The sequence below is a fragment of the Coregonus lavaretus genome, assembly GCF_964263955.1.
Source record: "Coregonus lavaretus genome assembly, chromosome: 24".
Taxonomy (NCBI): domain Eukaryota; kingdom Metazoa; phylum Chordata; class Actinopteri; order Salmoniformes; family Salmonidae; genus Coregonus; species Coregonus lavaretus.
In genome coordinates, this window is record NC_140011.1 from 42,198,107 (window position 1) to 42,216,244 (window position 18,138).

General features: G+C 44.7%; 2 protein-coding genes and 2 long non-coding RNA genes across 4 annotated transcripts; 3 read left to right on the plus strand and 1 right to left on the minus strand.

Annotated features, from left to right (window-relative positions):
• Positions 1–3,654: 3,654 nt before the first annotated feature.
• On the minus strand, positions 3,655–4,605 carry LOC311099746 (olfactory receptor 10G4-like; the record flags this gene model as incomplete). Its single annotated transcript, XM_084140486.1, has 1 exon — positions 3,655–4,605. One exon carries the CDS (start codon positions 4,603–4,605, stop codon positions 3,655–3,657), a length of 951 nt encoding a protein of 316 aa, XP_083996612.1.
• Positions 4,606–6,961: 2,356 nt separating this feature from the next.
• On the plus strand, positions 6,962–8,239 carry LOC311099802. Its single transcript, XR_014609768.1, has 3 exons — positions 6,962–7,022; positions 7,559–7,577; positions 7,730–8,239. It is a non-coding gene; the product is annotated as an uncharacterized lncRNA (long non-coding RNA).
• Positions 8,240–9,554: 1,315 nt separating this feature from the next.
• On the plus strand, positions 9,555–10,573 carry LOC311099930. Its single transcript, XR_014609769.1, has 4 exons — positions 9,555–9,888; positions 9,984–10,046; positions 10,122–10,187; positions 10,311–10,573. It is a non-coding gene; the product is annotated as an uncharacterized lncRNA (long non-coding RNA).
• Positions 10,574–16,457: 5,884 nt separating this feature from the next.
• On the plus strand, positions 16,458–17,438 carry LOC311099886 (olfactory receptor 6N1-like; the record flags this gene model as incomplete). Its single annotated transcript, XM_084140606.1, has 1 exon — positions 16,458–17,438. The coding sequence occupies one exon, from the start codon at positions 16,458–16,460 to the stop codon at positions 17,436–17,438; it is 981 nt and encodes a 326-aa protein (XP_083996732.1).
• Positions 17,439–18,138: the final 700 nt, after the last annotated feature.

The window sequence follows — 18,138 nt, forward strand, 5'->3', positions numbered from 1 at the left end:
CTTGGTTCAAGTTACGCCGATCTTCCTGCTACGCCACCATGTCCGTTTAAGGTATCAATTATTCGGACTATTCTCTCATCATTGATTTTATTTACTTACTTCAGAAAAAAGAAGAAACCCGCACACTGCTCTTGCTAGTTTGACTGCTCTTCATTAAGCTTCACGTATCGGCCTCATGGCCTTCGTCAGAGCTTATTAAAGAGCAGTGATACTATCAGGAGCAGTGTTTGGGTTTCTTATTTTTTCTCATGTTATTCAACTGTTGCCATGCACCTGCAACAAAGATAGCTCCGATGTGCGAGTGCCTTTTGAATTTTGATTTACTTATTTCAGCAAATGTTGGTGGGGCATATTAACCTGATTTAATGATACTCCTGAATCTCTATGATCAATAAAATATTTGTTTGAGTTTACTTTTAACAGAGATGGGGTTTACTTCAAAGTGCAATCACCCTTTTGCTTCCACCTATCAAAGTTGTTTCAGAGTGTCTAGGGAGGAGGGGTTAGGGTTTCTCCTGGACAGGGCCTGACTATACTGGCCTAATAAGCACGTGCCCTAGAGATATCCCTTATTGGGACAGTGGTTAGAGCGTTCATTGGGTGCTGGTGGCCTGGGTTGGAGACCCACTAGGGGAGTCACCTTACTGTCACGTTCTTAGCAATATATGTTAACGTCATTATTTGGCAACAGTTACAACGCACTTATCTGATCTAATTCCAATTAGTTTCTCATTTTACATTTGGGAACTTTACAGTCCTATATCAAAACAACCATGAAGAGGTAGGCTATCTCGCCCTCGGTTGTCTGTGTGCATCAACAACTAGCTAATGTTAGCCAGAGCGAGGTGAGCCCAACACTAACGAGGGAACAGTAGATAAACCCTCTCAAACTTTTCCAGCTTCTAGTTGGCCCATCAAAATTGCACTGATAAACGATGGGGAAAAGTAGCCTGCTAGTCCTTCTGCAGCTTGCCTGCCAATGCATGCTTGTCCCAACCCACGTTTTGACAACTGAATCAGAACTTGCGTGCCTGCTCATTTGATCAATGCCAAATCCATTTGATTGACAACTAGAGATATGCTAACTGTTGATAACATAGCTAGCTTAGCTATCTAGCAAAGTGATTCACATTTCTTGCTAGATAACCAAATGACACCTGCGTCTCACCCACTCGTCCGATGACATGACATCCCTCTAGCTAACGTTAGGCTCCGTATTTTTAGCTTGCTAAATATATAGCTACATAAATAGATAAGCTAGCCTAATAGCCACGTTAATCTACGAATCTTGATTCATATCTGCAAAGTAGTTAAAACTCTGTCAGTTTGACTTTAAATTGTTGAAATAAGTAAATCAAATCGATGACGAGAGAATCGTCAAATTAACTGATAACTGACAGAGACATGGTGGAATAGCAGGAAGATTAGAACGCCGTGAACCAAGAGGTTGTGAGTTCAAATCCCAGGTGAGGACATGTTGAATAATGATTACTGTATAAAAGAACATGCACAATGTAATCATGTATGTCATAGTGTGTCAAATATGTGAGTTGAAAACACTATGTTAAAAGCACTGTTTGTGGGAGTATCCCTAACCTTGCCAACAGACAAAGAGCTATGAATGGATCAGGGTCTTGATGGGCATGGCAACAGTAACAAGGTGTAATGAAAAAACATTTTGGGGGGGGAGAACGTTTCTTTGGGACCATCAGGCGATGTCCTGACAACTGATACACAGAAATGTTCTTGCAAAATTCCCATGAAACGTGTCTAGAACATTCATATCTTATATTCTGTGAACATGGCAACCATGTTCACACACACAGCAGTCAGGTATTACCAGTACTGTAATGGCTTACAGATTGCGGTGACACTGTTGACACTATGACACTTACAATGGCTTGTTTTTATTGTTACTAAACTTCAAATCAAATATATATATAAATATATAGCTATTTCATTAACAGCAATGCACAGTGACATAGTGGTCTTCTCTCATATAAAGCATTACCCATATTTTATATGTCTTTGTGTCTGTAACCTTAAATGTATTTTGTAAAGGGATCCTTTAAATGAGACCAAACTCTTTGGTCCTGTGTGGCTCAGACATACATCCTAGGATGCATCCCAAATGGTGCCCTATTCCCTATATAGTGTATTACTTTTGGGTCCTGGTCAAAAGTAGTGCACTATAAAGGGAATAGTGTACCATTTGGAACGCAGGCCCAGTGTCCTTTTGTCTTCCAGCCTCTCCAGTGCATCCCCATAGGCCTCCATAACCAGGTCCTAATTGAATGAATGCATCCAGTCATTAATAATGGTCCTTATGGTTGATGACGGTGACACAACTACTACGCTGGTGGGGATTGTGACCTACCAAAGCTGTGCAGCGTAGTGTAGCTATAATTTCTTGACTTAATTATTATGTCACTTTCTTCAGAGGGCCTGTGGGTTCAGTGATAAAGAGTCGGGTTACAATCAAGTTCCCTTCTGTAGATGAATCCTTCCAACTAGCATCAGCAGCACAAACTTCAGTGGCACAACAAAGGTTAAACCATCACTTCACTTCTCTGTCATTCACACATATCTCTCTCCTGAATCTCTTCTCACGCGCAGGTGAGTATGGGAAGGGTAATTTCAGAATAAAACATAAATTATAGATGGCGATGCCATAATAAAAGTCTCGATATACCTTACATACAGCAGCTCTGATTACTAAACTATAGCTGAACACCATGGCTACACTAGTACTATTGACAGTCTCTTCATGGTGTGCTTGGGGCTGTGATCCTGGCCTAATAAGCATCTCTGCCATGAAATAAGGAAGAGTAAAATGTGTTCCGAGAGGGATTCATCCTTTTCCAATTTGGGTGTTTGTTCAATTGGGTGTTTGTTGTGGTGTGTATCGGTGTTGTGGTGTGTATTGGGTGGTTGAGTTTATACATTAAAAAAAATATCAGACAGAAAAACAAATGTGTGTTTGTTATTGGGTCAGGTGACCGGAGTATGCAGCCTGGGAGAGAGTCAATGCTTTATTCCCCTCGGTTCATCACAATATATAGGGGTTATATAATCAAATCATGTTTATTTTTCATATGCACAGGACACATGTTGTGTAACCAGTACAACGAAATGCTAACTTGCAGGTATAACTCTCGACATTGCAACAACAATAAAATAACTAAGAAGAATATCCAATCAGTTGAGGCTGCTGAGGGGAGGACGGCTCATAATAATATCTGGAATGGAGTCAATGGAATGGTATCAAACACATGGAAACCACATCTGTGATGTGTTTGATACCATTCCATTGACTCCATTCCAGACATTATTATGAGCCATCCTCCCCTCAGCAGCCTCCACTGTATTCAAGGTAATAAAATAAAAACATTTAGTGAAAAATATAAATACAGGACAATTTACAAGGGCTGTAATGTAAAGTGCTACCAGAAGAAGCTGTAACTATTTAAACCTTGGACTGTGGTTATTCAACAGAAATCCAATCAGATCTTGCTTGTAGACAATGCAGCTCTTAAAGGCAACGTAAACGCTGCTGATGTGAGCTTAATTGGGAATTACCTTTAAAACCTTTTAAAGTGCACATTAGTGCGGCTTCTTATTGAATCCCGGGCCAAGTCACAAAAACAATACTTTTCATTTCATTGCTGCGATTCTGTTTCTAAAAAGTATCTGAAACAATCTCTTTCTAATCTCTTTGGTCTTCAGACAGTAGACTATAGGGTTGATCAGAGAAGGTAACAGCGAGGCTATAATCAGTATGGCATTACGCTCCGTCAGATCCAGCCTCAGCCCTATCCTCGTCAACAACACAGAGACTAACTTGGGAGCGTAGTAACACGACATCACAATGATGTGACAAATACAGGTATTAAACCCCTGCGCTCTGCTCTCATTGTTTGGCAGTCTCAGTAGTGTGTAGATGATTTTCACGTATGACAGCAGAATGAATGTGAGCTGTGCACCAATCAACCACAGACCCAGGATGGTGGGAAGCATCCAATAGGGTTCAGGGTTGACACACGCGGCTCTGACCATAGAAGAATAGTCACAGAACACATATCTGATGATGGGCTGGCAGTATGGGAGACTGTCTGCTTGGGCTGCTACTAACCCCATTACCCCTAACCCTATCAGCCAGGTAGCTATGATCAGCAGGAAGAGCCGTGGGTTGGTCAGGATGCTGTGGTACCTAAGAGGGGTGCTGATAGCGATGGTTCGGTCCAAAGCCATCAGGGACAGGGCCAGACACTCTTCGATGTCACCCAGGTGGTAGATGTACATGCGTGATATGCAGGAGTAGTAAGAGATGGTTTTGACCTCAGCCAGCAGTACAGAGATCATGGTGGTGCTGGAGCTGGTGGTGAACATGATGTCCACCACGGCCAGGTTACAGACGAGGAGGTACATGGGCGTGTGCAGCCGTCTGTCCGACACGATGATGCAGATGTTGGTGCCGCTTCCCAGAAGCACCAGGAAATAAGTGATGAATATGAGGAAGCCCAGGAGCTTCTGGTGGGAGAGGTGGTCGAAGCCTGTGATGGTAAACTCCTCCACATTCTGCCCCGTGAAATTCACTGAAGACATCCTACACAAGCGTCAGCCTACACAGACATAAAGATAATATATAACACAATAAGAGTTAAAGTAAGACACGAACAAGTGGTTACACAAGTCGCACGATAAATATTTTTACAGTTTCTTCATGGAAGACACTGTATCTGTGCTGAGTGAAAGCCCCCCATTGAATCTATCTGAATAGACAGAACTCTAACACCCCTAGCCTGCATACTGTGACACTGTCAGCACTTATAGTTGATCAACCCACGTAGTGAAAAGGAGGGGGAGGTGTTTCCCAAATAATAGGTCAGGACCCATTGGGAGAACACAGCCAATTGCTTTTGAATCATAGCCTAAGTTTTGGTCTTGGCTAGAATTTGTTTGTAACTAATCAGGGAATGACTGTCAATAACCCATAAATGAATTGCCAATAAGAAAAATGGCCTGGATCTGACTACCTCTCAGGATATAGCATCTCCTTAAAAGTGAGTGGTATCGTATCTCTGGGGGAGTAAACACCTACAGACCACAGGTTCAATCATTAGACGCTCTGCTATGCTATGCTATGCTATGCCATGCTATGCTATGGCGCTATGTTTTCTCTGGGGTTCAACACCTACAGTCCCCAGGTCCAGAGGTCTAATCATTAGACTAATGGTTTCCCTGAATTCCCACCTCTCTTATTAAGGTTAATACACATCATCAGGGAGCAGAATTACGACTTTCTCATTGAATTGATAGTCCCACTGATCCTTATAGATCATAGAGTGGTCATCCAACTGGCTCCATACGGACAAAGATACAGTAGATGATTTGCAAGGTATACGCTATCTCCAGATATACCCAGGCAATTCACACAAGAAGGCTTAACGTCGATGGCCCCACCTGATTCATACTGCAAGAATAAACTATGACTATCAGATTGTAATGAATCTCAAGGTAGTGGTAAAAGTGAAAACACAAAGTTGGGCCTAGAATCGTGGCCTAAAGACATAGGCCCCTACTTCATCTGCAGCATGATGTAGCCAACAACAGTTCCATCGTCACCCGCCTGGCTACCTGTAAACAGGTGAGGTGGTGACTCAGCCATCCCAGGTGAACCAACACTCTAATTAGGTCTCTGGTGATCACCTGTTTGTTGAGACTGAGTCCGAGGAGAGTGACAGGGACACTAGACCTGGTGGGAATACTGCTCTGCCGTCATACAGCTCGTTACTGTACACTCATTAGGAGAGAGAGAGAGAGAGAGAGAGAGAGAGAGAGAGAGAGAGAGAGAGAGAGAGAGAGAGAGAGAGAGAGAGAGAGAGAGAAAGAGAAAGAGAGAGAGAAACTCATGTGTAAGCAATAGGCCAAAGCTATGTGTTTAGGCAAGCTAATTATAAGTTACTGCAAAGTGCAAATTTGCTTAATCTTGCCAAAAGACTGTCCATCTCTCTACATTGTCCCTAAAAGGGCCAAAAGTTAGTGGGTTGCTAAAATGTTCAACACGGTTAAATCAACCTTCTCATAGGATCTGATGTCACTCTTTACAGAGTTAACAAACAGGCAGTCATCAGAGAGCCAATTATAATGTTGATACACCTGAGAAGAGTGTTTACAGGTAGACAGCTGAGGCTGGGGAGAGTTAGGACATTTTAGGGTCAAGGGGCTAAAGAACAAGGTCAATGCACGTCAGCACGTTTGTTCCTACCTTGCATGCAGTCTACTGCAAATGTAGGACTAGACAAGGCTGTCCCCCCCCCCCCCCCCCCCATCTCAATCCAGGCCAATGAGAACATGAGGGGAGTGAAAAGCCATTGGTCATCTAATAAGACAGTACATCACAAGAGTTTAGTTATACCACCCTTTCAGTACAACTCTTCCTCGTTTTTCAACAGATGGAGGACAGAAGATAATGCTTTTGTAATGGAGTCCTCTGACTGAAAGACAGGTTAATCCTGATGTCTGAATTGGGAGAGACATTGCACTCAGCATTAAAATGATACAAGACACATATTACTTTTTATCATTTTTGTTATCATTGAATCGAATGGTACTGTCAAAAGGGGGAGGAGGCTGTGTATTCTTCAAACATGTCAGGGAACTCCTGTCTTATACGGGTCACCATACAGGAAGGTATAATATTTGCACATTGTTATATCAGCAGAACATTGCTTCTACAGTATTATGAAGGATGGTTTATTCTACGTGGAAATGTTATCAAAACACTTTGTTTAGAATATCTGATTTTGACTAGCTGGGTAAGTGTAGGCAAACTGTCTTTATAAACACATCGATATGATATTTACAGCAGAAAATGTTTTGTCTTTGTAACATGAACACACATCGATTTTTTGTTGATAATTTTCCCCAAACATCAGACACCCCCTGACCTCGGACACTTTCTAGCGGTTGGAGGACTGAATCACCTCGAGCTCAACATTTAAATGGGCTGAAAAATAACGGTAAGTTTTGTGACTAACGACACCCTTTTAGCTAGCTGACCACCGATTTTCAGTGCAATTTATGTAAGTTAAGTTAGGTTTTGAGAGTTTTCAAAAAAGTTATATGTACACATTTTGTGGAACACGCTGCATATTGTAAAATTCGACTGCGCGACAGACCACACCTAATTTAATATCCAACTTTTTACCTCTGAAATATAGCTAACAGATTTTCTAATGTTGCTATCTTAGTTGCTAAATGTTGATAGAACTGCTAAGTAAGCAAAAAGGAAAGAAATTGTAAGTGTTAGATAATACATATCATGAAAACAGCTGCATGTTGTCAAGCTTTACCGTATCAAAATTGGAGTCCTCTGACGGAGGCGTTTTGCACAATCTGCAAAAATGTATTTGGAACTTTGAACCATGAACTTTTCGACACCTATCACTGTTGGCTATATTTCATCTTACAACAGCTACATAGAGGCAGTATTTAGTTAAATGGTACAATGTATGCATCAATATTACACTAATTGGGACACTAATTTTCATTACAGATAACATCAAACAAAAAACGTGGGTACACTTTCAGTTATTGTGAAAACTTTCATCACCTTTCAATGCCTTAGCTTTGAAATGTAAATGTTTATACATATTCAGATTGAGTTATCTTTCTAAAATGTGTATAGTATGCCAAGTTATTTAGCTACATGTATTTACCACTGCAGCATGGAGAAAGTCAAGAGGAAGCAGTGGAGTGAGGTGGACATGTTCCATGCCATGGAGGACTGCGGGGCAGGGATGGCTATCCGCCAGGCTGCCAAGGTTAGGCATCTTTTGTTTTTAGGAGATTACCATGTGTATGTGAATTTTATCTGCTAGTAACAGTTTTCTTTTCTTATCTACCAAGGTGCATGGTGTACCTCGGCAGACCCTGGCGGACAGGCTGAGCGGCCGGGTGACCCATGGTTGTCGCAGTGGACCACCCACATTGCTTGCACCAGAGGATGAAAAGTCTCTGGTGCAGTACTGTATCTACTGCGCCAGCCATGGGTTCCCCTTCACCAGACAGAGGCTGATGAAATACGCCGACAAAATACGCAGGTATTTGGTGTTCTATGTGTTTATGTATGTAGAATGCTGGACTGACTGTTATCAATGTGTGTGATGTAAATGTGGATGTGTATGGTGATGCCAAAACAAACATTTTCATCCTGGATGGACAATTATATATTCTATTCTATTGTAGGTTTCGGCACCCAGGGGAAACAATCCCACCACTGGGGAAGAGGTGGTGGGAAATGTTCAGGAGGAGGCACAAGAACCTAAGCATGAGGAGGCCGGACACCCTGGATAGGGGGAGAGCTGAGTGTGCCACACGTCCGACGATGGACACCTTCTTCACTTCTTATGAGAAGCACTTGGAGGAGAGTGGGTTGAGGGAGAAACCCAGACAAATCTATAACTGCGATGAGTCTGGGTTTCGTAGCGACCAGAGCAGGCACAAAGTGCTGGCTCCCCGGGGCGCAAAACACGTGTACCAGCAGGCTCCGGGGACCAAGGAGCACATCACAGTGCTGGCCTGCTTCAACGCAACTGGGGAGGACATCCCCCCGTTTATCATCTACCCCAAGTGTTTCCCCGGTGGCCACTACACACTGGGAGGCCCCCCCCCAAGCCTTGTATGGACGGTCAAGCAGTGGCTACATTGACGGGGACCTGTTCAGGAAGTGGTTTCAGCACTTCATTAAGTATGCAGTGAAAGAGCGCCCTCTCCTTCTCCTCTTTGATGGGCACAAGAGCCACATGGACCCGGAAGTGCTCGCGGTGGCACTAAGGGAAGGGGTTATACTTCTTTGTCTTCCACCACACTGCACCCATGTCCTGCAGCCGCTGGACGTGGCATACTTTGGCCCTTTAAAGGCTGAGTTCTCCAAGGTAGCTGGAGACCTTAGCCATTTTGACCACTCCTACATGGTAAACAAATCAGAATTTGCCAGAGTATTCCGCTACCCGTACCAGCGATGCAAGGACATGCGCTATGTGGTGGAAGGGTTTAAGAAGTGTGGCCTCTTCCCTTTTGACCCTTCAGCCATTGAAGGGTCCCGTTTAATGCCGTCTCGGACCCTACCGGGTCCCAACACCGCCTCTACTGGAACCAGCAGCACTGTGCCATCCATCAGCACCTCCTCCCCAGCGACCACAGGAGGACCCTCAGCCCCTGCCCCAGTCCCAGCCGCTGCTCCAGTCCTATCCCTAGCTCTAGAAGAGCACCCCCTAATAGAGGGGGGGCTGATAGCGAAGGACCTGGGGCACATCCTTACTGTCCTGAAGTATCGGCTGGACCGATACAGAAGACTCCCTGTGGTCGCCACATGCCTCACCGGGGAGGAATACACGCGCCAGTGGCAGGAGAGGGGTGAGAAGGAGAGGGCCGGGGCAGAGGAGAAAGAGCGTCGGGCAGCCCTCAGAACACAGAGGGCACAGGAGAGGGCTGCCATGGATGAGACCATTGACGCCATCGCCTCTGCTGGACCCCCTGTTGGAACCACTCCTGACAGCTGCATCACCACTGCCAGTGCCTCCCAGTGTGCAACACCTGTAGGAGCCGCCGGAGTCCCCAGCTGCAGAAGAAGGCCACATGCCTACTCTCCCGGCCACACCATCGTCGGCCCCTCAACCCCACCATTACAAACACCAGCTCCTCCAAGCCATCGTCGGCGGTTTTGTCCACCACCACCCCAATGCACACCACCCCCCATGTCTGTCACCACCAACACGGCCTCCTCTGGACCAACTGCCTCCTCCGTCTCCCCTGGTCACACCACCATAGCAGCCTCGTCTGGTGTCCCTGCCCCCTGCAATTTGAATACCACCACCTCCACAGGTAAACACATGTTAAATTACGAAAAAATGACTGTTTGTTATCTGTTTAATAAAACAGCAATGTAAAAAAATATATATATCTTTATATATCTACAGTAAATAGCACCAGCCCTCAAGTCATCTCCGCCTCCTCCAAAACCTCTGCAGCTTCCTCCAGAGGTATTGATGTAAAAAAGTTGAAAAGGGTTTTCATGCAACATGCTCTGTCTAACACCACTTTTTCTCAAACTGCAGCACAGAAAAGGAAGAGAAAAGCTACACCGGTCACATCTGTCACACCACCCATGGCACCACTCTCAGGTACTTCATAATCTGTTTTTCTCGCTCTCTCAGTTGTATCAATTACTATTGTTGTTGAAGAACTTCTACATTTTGCAAAACCATATTAATCAATTTGTATTATTATTTAATTTTTTATAAAAGAAGACACCACCTGCTGTGCTCGCTGCGGGGAGCGTGATCCGCCTGCAAGCTCCTCTCAGGAGTGTAGATCCGAGGTGCCATGGGTGTGCTGTGACTTCTGCCAGCACTGGTTCCACTGCAGGTGTGTGCAGTGGGATCCAGAGGTAGCGGTGGAGCTGGATTTTTATTGTGATTTTTGTGACAATATAGGGATGGAGGTCGAGATTTAATTGTTTGTTTTGTTTGTGTTCATATTAAATTATTTATTTGTTCAAAAAAATAAATGTCTAAAATATAATATATATATTTATTGAACCCATCTTGTGTATTTCTTCCTTTACTGTCCAAGTGCACCTCTGCAACACAAACTCCAGTGTTTTCATTGTTTTATGTTAATGCACATAACTGAAATTAAAGTGTATTTGATGTAAATTATTAATACTCATATTTCATTTGGTTACAACACTGAATATGTTGGTGAAGAACCATTTTTTAAGAGTCCACAAGAGGGCGCACCGGGCTACGCAATGAAAAGTTGACAGGCAAGTCATTATTTTTTACCGGAAGACTAGCCAACTAGTCAACTATCTAGTAAACACTTCGGGTACGTGGTTGGTGTCTCTTTTTTCAACAAAATTAAACGGATATATCTTGTAATTGAACAAAATAGTAAGGTGCCCAATAACTGGGGGCCGTATACAGATAATACGGGACGTATTTTTTTGCTTAACCGCTTATCAAAAGCAGATAACAGTAATATTTTCAAATGAAATGTCAAACTTGCTAATTGCTAAACCGTTAGCTAACATTTTTACGACACCAATAATCACAAAACATTGAAGGCTTGATCACAAGATAACACTGTTGAAGGTAATATATTTCTTAAACGCTGTTGAATATGCCGATAATACGGGATTCTACGCTATCTACACTCTAGCTGTTTGTGCAATGTCTACATGTAGCCTACACTTGTTGTAGGGATATTAGTAGTTCTGGGATTTGTCCCCCGGGAAAAATCTAACAGTGGACATAAGGAGAGATGATACGAGACAAAACTAGCCAGTTATAGAATATTGTGTTGTAGGAAAACTGAGCTGACTCAAGACCAGGCAGTCAACTCGCAGTTGATACCGTTTCCACGGTAACATGTATTTACATGATGTGATGAAACGTTGAAACTAAGTTGCAAGCTACTTCGTAGCAAGGTGTTGTAAAACGAGTGTCTTATGAAATACATTCCAGACACTGGCTCTTGCTATCTTGCCATAACTGATTTGATAGAGAAATATCAGCTATATAGGAAAGCAAGCTGCAGCTATCACCAAGCTATGCTAGCTAGCTGCTGTGAGTTTGGCTAAAAACAAGGTCAGTGCAGGCTTTAGCCGACATAGAACTGAATTACCTGACCATGTTGAGATGGCGAGTCAGTCAGGAGGGGAGAAGTCCAAAACTTTGTTCTCTCCATAGCGAAGCTAGCTTAGTTTACCTCCCTGTACTCACCACTGCCCTTGTCTGTTTTGATTGAATGGCAAAGACACACCCAAGAAACACCCACATCAAACCACACCCATCCCCAAGAGCGGGACTCTAACCCGGAATCTAAGGGAAAAAAATATTCCAAAACATGCATCCTGTTTGCAAAAAGGCACTAAAGTAAAACTGCAAAAAATGTGGCAAAAAAATTAACTTTATGTCCTGAAAACAAAGTGTTATGTTTGGGGTAAATCCAATACAACACATTACTGAGTACCACTCTTCATATTTTTAAGCATGGTGGTGGCTGCATCATGTTATGGGTGTGCTTGTCATCGGCAAGGACTAGGGAGTTTTTTAGGAAATAATTAATGGAATAGAGATAAGCACAGGCAAAATCTAAGAGGAAAACCTGGTTCAGTCTGCTTTCCAACAGACACTGGGAGACAAATTCACCTTTCAGCAGGACAATAACCTAAAACACAAGGCCAAATCTACACTGGAGTTACTTGCCAAGAAGACAGTGAATGTTCCTGAGTGGCCAAGTTAAAATTTGGACTTAAATCATCTTGAAAATGTAAGGCAAGATCTGAAAATGGTTGTCTAGCAATGATTAACAACCAATTTGACAGAGTTTAAAGAATTTAAAAATAATAATGGGCACATGTTGCACAATCCAGGTGTATTTGTATTTGTATTTATTATGGATCCCCATTACCTGCTGCTGTCTTGTGGGGTATACATGGGTGTCCGAGCTGTGTGCCAGTAGTTCAAATAGACAGCTCGGTGCATTCAACATGTCAAAACCTCTCACAAATACAAGTAGTGACGAAGTCAATCTCTCCTCCACTTTGAGCCAGGTGTCACACCCTGATGTATGGGACTCTAGTATGTTGAGTCAGGGTGTGGAGTTCTACGTTGTATTTTCTATGTTCTCTTTCTAGGTTATGTATTTCTATGTTTGGCCGGGTGTGATTCCCAATCAGAGGCAGCTGTCGCTCGTTGTCTCTGATTGGGGATCATACTTAAGTAGCCTGTTGGCACTCATTAGTTGTGGGTTCTTGTTCCGTGTTAGAGGCTTGTATTGTGTTTAGCCTTCGGACTTCACGTTTTGTTGTTTTGTTCGTGAGTTTATCGTTGTAATAAACATGTATGCATTTCACGCTGCGCCTTGGTCTGACCCGTCCTTAAACGAACGTGACAGAAGAACCCACCAAACACGGACCAATCAGTGTGCCCAGGAGCAGCAGACACCCTGGACACAGGTAGTGGAGCAGAGATCATGGACATGGGGGGAGATAAGAGAGGATCTGGCCAAGCAGATGGAGGCCCTGAAAGGGATGAGGGTGGAGAAGGAAAGAGTAGCCGATAGAGGACCCTGGGCGAAGGAGGAAGCCCAGGCAGGAGAGGAGAAACGGCGACCCAAGAGGATGCGGTCACGACGAAAGCCAGAGAAGCAGCCCCAAGAAAATGTTTGGGGGGGGGCACACGGGGTGGTTGGCGGAGCCTGGGTTCAGAGCAGAGCCAACTCCCCGTACTCACGTTAGGAAGCGTGTGACCGTGCAGGCTCCGTGTTATGCGGAGCTACGCACTGTGTCGCCAGTGCGCCGGCACAGTCCAGTGCGTCCTGTGCTAGCGCCACGCACGTGCCGTGCGAAAATGGGCATCCAGCCAGGACGGGGTGTGCCGGATCAACGCTCCTGGTCTCCAGTACGCCTCCTCGGTCCAGCAAATCCTGCGTTGGTTCTACGTACTGTATCGCCAGTGCACGTGCACAGCCCAGTGCGTCCGGTGCTCACGACACACACGTACTGTGCGGAAGTGGGCATCCAGCCAGGACGGGTTGTGCCAGCTCTACGCTCCAGACCTCCAGTACGGCCCGTCCCTGCTCCTCGCACCAAACCAGTGGTGCGTGTCGCCAGCCCGGTACGCCCCGTACCTGCTCCCCGCACCAAACCAGTGGTGTGTGTCCCCAGTCCGGCCCGGCCCATTCCTGCTCCTCGCACCAGACCTGTGGGGCGTGTCTCCAGTCCGGCCCGGCCCTTCCTGCTCCTCGCACCAGACCAGTGGTGCGTGTTCCCACTCCGGCCCGGCCCGTTCCTACTCCTCGCACCAGACCTGTGGTGCATGTATCCAGTCCGGCTCAGCCCGTTCTTGCTCCTCGCACCAGACCAGTGGTGCGTGTTCCCAGTCCGGTACAGCCCGTGCCTGCTCCCCGCACTGAGCCAGTGGTGCGTGTCGCCAGTCCGGCCCGGCCCATTCCTGCTCCTCGCAACAAGCCAGTGGTGCGTATTCCTAGTCCGGTCCGGCCCGTGCCTGCTCCTCGCACCAGACCAGTGGTGCGTGTGTCCAGTCCGGCATGGCCCGTGCCCGTTCCACCGGTGCCTGGTCCAGCTCCGGTCGGTTGTTCCACTCCGGAGCCAGAGCAGTCCGCTCCACCGGGGTCCAGTCCAGCTCCGGTCAGCAGCTCCACTCCGGAACCAGAGCAGTCCGCTCCACCGGGGTCCAGTCCAGCTCCGGTCAGCAGCTCCACTCAGGAGCCAGAGCAGTCCACTCCACCGGTGCCCAGTCCAGCTCCGGTCAGCGGCTCCAGTCCAGACCCAGACGTCAGCCCCTTTCCAGGTTCGGGGTCTCCCACACCAGGGTCCAGACAGGGCTTGGAGTATCTTGGGAGGAAGGAGAGGGGAAGCAGCGCGCCGAGGTCCAGACCAGACCAGGGGCGCAACGGGGAGGCTGAGAGAATGTGGTCGTCACGCCCGGAGCCGGATCCGCCTCCAAGGCGGAATGCCCACCCGGATCCTACCCTGTTATGTAAGGTTTGTGCGGTCGGAGTCCGCACCTTTGCGGGGGGGGGGGGGGGGGGGGTACTGTCACACCCTGACGTATGGGACTCTAGTATTTTGAGTCAGGGTGTGGAGTTCTACGTTGTTTTTTTAATGTTCTCTTTCTAGGTTGTGTATTTCTATGTTTGGCCGGGTGTGATTCCCAATCAGAGGCACTCATTAGTTGTGGGTTCTTGTTCCGTGTTAGAGGCTTGTATTGTGTTTAGCCTTCGGACTTCACGTTACGTTGTTTTGTTCGTGTGTTTATCGTTGTAATAAACATGTATGCATTTCACGCTGCGTGTTGGTCTGACCCGTCCTTAAACGAACGTGACACCAGGAGAGATATTATTAATGTTAGCTGTCTTTGTACAACCAAGGGCCATATTTTTAGTGAATGATTTGTCCCAATCATTTTTAGTTTAAAAATATTTAGGACTAACTTATTTCTTGCCAACCATTTTAAAACTAACTGCAGCTCTTTGTTAAGTGTTGCTGTCATTTCAGTCGCTGTGGTAGTTGACGTGTATAGTGTCAAGTCATCCGCATATATAGACACACTGGCTTTACTCAAAGCCAATGGCATGTCGTTAGTAAAGATTTAAAAAAGTAAGGGGCCTAAACGGCTGCCCTGGGGAATTCCTGATTCTACCTGGATTTTGTTGGAGAGGCTTCCACAATATAGCAGGAGATGTAAAGCCGTAACAAATGGTAGGGAATAACTGAGCTGGACTTGGGTCATTGATAAGTAATTGTTTCAACGCAGCCTTATAATGTTGTGAATGATCCAGGAACCCAAATGATTTGGGTGCATCCCATCCTCCTTATAATTCAAGCTTTGTTTCCAGAAGGTATCAAAATTGTCAATAAATGTTACACCCACAGAGCTGCAATAGTCTCGTAGCCAGTTATGGAGGGCTAAAAGTCTATGGAAAGACTTACCCGGAAAGACTAACAGCTGTAATCGCTGCCAAAGGTACTTCTACAAAGTATTGACACAGCGGTGTGAATACTTATGTAAATGAGATATTTCTGTATTTCATTTTCAATAGATTTGCAAAAATTTCTAAAAATATGTTTTCACTCTGTCATTATGGGGTATTGTGTGTAGATGGGTGAGGGAAAAATATATATTTAATCAATTCTGAATTCAGGCTGTACCACAGCAAAATGTGGAATAAGTCAAGAGGTATGAATATTTTCTGAAGGCACTGTAAATCTTGCTCACTGCCTGTAGTTTATTATGATGGTAATGATTGAGTTGATATGGCAGTTAGCTACCCTGAAGCTGCAGAGCCTAACGGCAAGACCTAATGTATTGTAATTTACTTTCTAATAAATGGTTAAACAAATACATGGCATTTCCTGTCTGAAATACATTTATTACAGTAGGTTCGGCCCAATTAGTCAGTTAGTGACTCTGTTTGATTGGTCTGAACCTATGGTCAGAAATGATGGCTTCTTTGGTGGCTTGCCAAACATGTTTTCATAGGATACAAGTATATCTGTCTGTTTAAACTTTTGAGTAGTGTCATGCTTACTTCATTAGAAAACTTTGAAAACTTTCCAAAGCATAATGACTGTTTGGTTCCCTCTCCCCTGTGTCCTCCTGGTCTGTTTTTGCCACTCCCTGGGTGGATTGGACCTCTTTAAAAACTGCAGGGCTGGGTCAGTGCTCCACTAAACCCTACCTCAGGGCTTGGGTTAAGTTGGGTCCACAACATTAACAGGTGATGGAGGGTTTGCATTGTGGAGACTGCTTCGTTTGAAGAATCAAATACATTTTCAAATGAACTCATTTTTTATTTGAAACTATAGGAATATAGTGATTTAGTTAAGTGTTTTAATAACTCGTAAGGGTCGATGCTTGAAGATGTATTTTAGTGAACTTCTAGTGAATTTCACGGGGCAGAATGTGGAGGAGTTTACCATCACAGGCTTCGACCACCTCTCCCACCAGAAGCTCCTGGGCTTCCTCATCTTCATCACTTATTTCCTGGTGCTTCTGGGAAGCGGCACCAACATCTGCATCATCGTGTCGGACAGACGGCTGCACACGCCCATGTACCTCCTCGTCTGTAACCTGGCCGTGGTGGACATCATGTTCACCACCAGCTCCAGCACCACCATGATCTCTGTACTGCTGGCCGAGGTCAAAACCATCTCTTACTACTCCTGCATATCACGCATGTACATCTACCACCTGGGTGACATCACAGAGTGTCTGGCCCTGTCCCTGATGGCTTTGGACCGAACCATCGCTATCAGCACCCCTCTTAGGTACCACAGCATCCTGACCAACCCACGAATATTTGTGTTAATCATAGCTTCCTGGTTCATAGGTATAATGTGCTTAGGAATTGAGCTTGCTTGGGCAGACTTTGACAGCCTTCCATACTGCCAGCCCATCATTAGATACGTCTTCTGTGACTACCCAGCCTTAATCAGGGCTGCATGTGTCAACCCTGAACCTTACTTCCTGTTTCCCACCATTCTGTCTCTATGGCTCATCGCAGGCCAGTTTCCCTTAATTCTACTGTCATACGTGAAAATCATCTACACACTACTGAGACTTCCTAAAAATGAGAGCAGAGCACAGGGGTTTAATACCTGTATTTGTCACATCATTGTGATGTCGTGTTACTACGCTCCCAAGTTAGTCTCTGTGTTGTTGACGAGGATAGGGCTGAGGCTGGATCTGACGGAGCGTAATGCCTCACTGATTATAGCCTCGCTGTTGCCTTCTCTAATCAACCCTACAGTCTACTGTCTGAAGACCAAAAAGATCAGGATGAGACTGGTTCAGATTCTGTCTAGAAAAAGAACTGCATCGATAAACTGTCAAAAAGGGTGATTTATTTATTATTATTTATTTTGGGATACACATAATCAAATACAGATGTGACTTGAATGACATGTTTTATCAAATCTCAAATGCAATATGAATGTATAGAGTCAGGTATGAACCCCTCACTAACATATTTTGAAATTGCCCTCTTCTTAAATATCAACAAAATAACAAACCAAGAAAAAATTTAAATGGTTAAAATGTTGACACACAATAAAGGTATTCGTCAGAAAAAAACGAGTTTCTGCATGGTTTGATAATTGTGCATGAAATCAATAGCAACAATATTGTCAAATTAATTTTAAGGGATGTTAATTATCAAAAAGGTCAAATAGGGGGTGCTTATATTTGTCCTATTTTACACGTGTGTAACTTGTACATTGTTTGGTGAAATAGAAATGTGTTTTTAGCATATCCCACTCCCCCTGGGACAGAGTGGGGTCACGGCATAGGATCATTATGGTCGTTCAGACTTATCAAATCAGTGTTTATTGGTCGTGTACACAGTTTAGCAGATGTTATAGTTCAGCAGATGTTATAGTTCAGCAGATGTTACAGTTTAGCAGGTGCTATAGTTTAGCAGATGTTATAGTTTAGCAGGTGCTATAGTTTAGCAGATGTTATAGTTTAGCAGATGTTATAGTTTATCAGGTGCTATAGTTTAGCAGATGTTATAGTTTAGCAAATGTTATAGTTTAGCAGATGT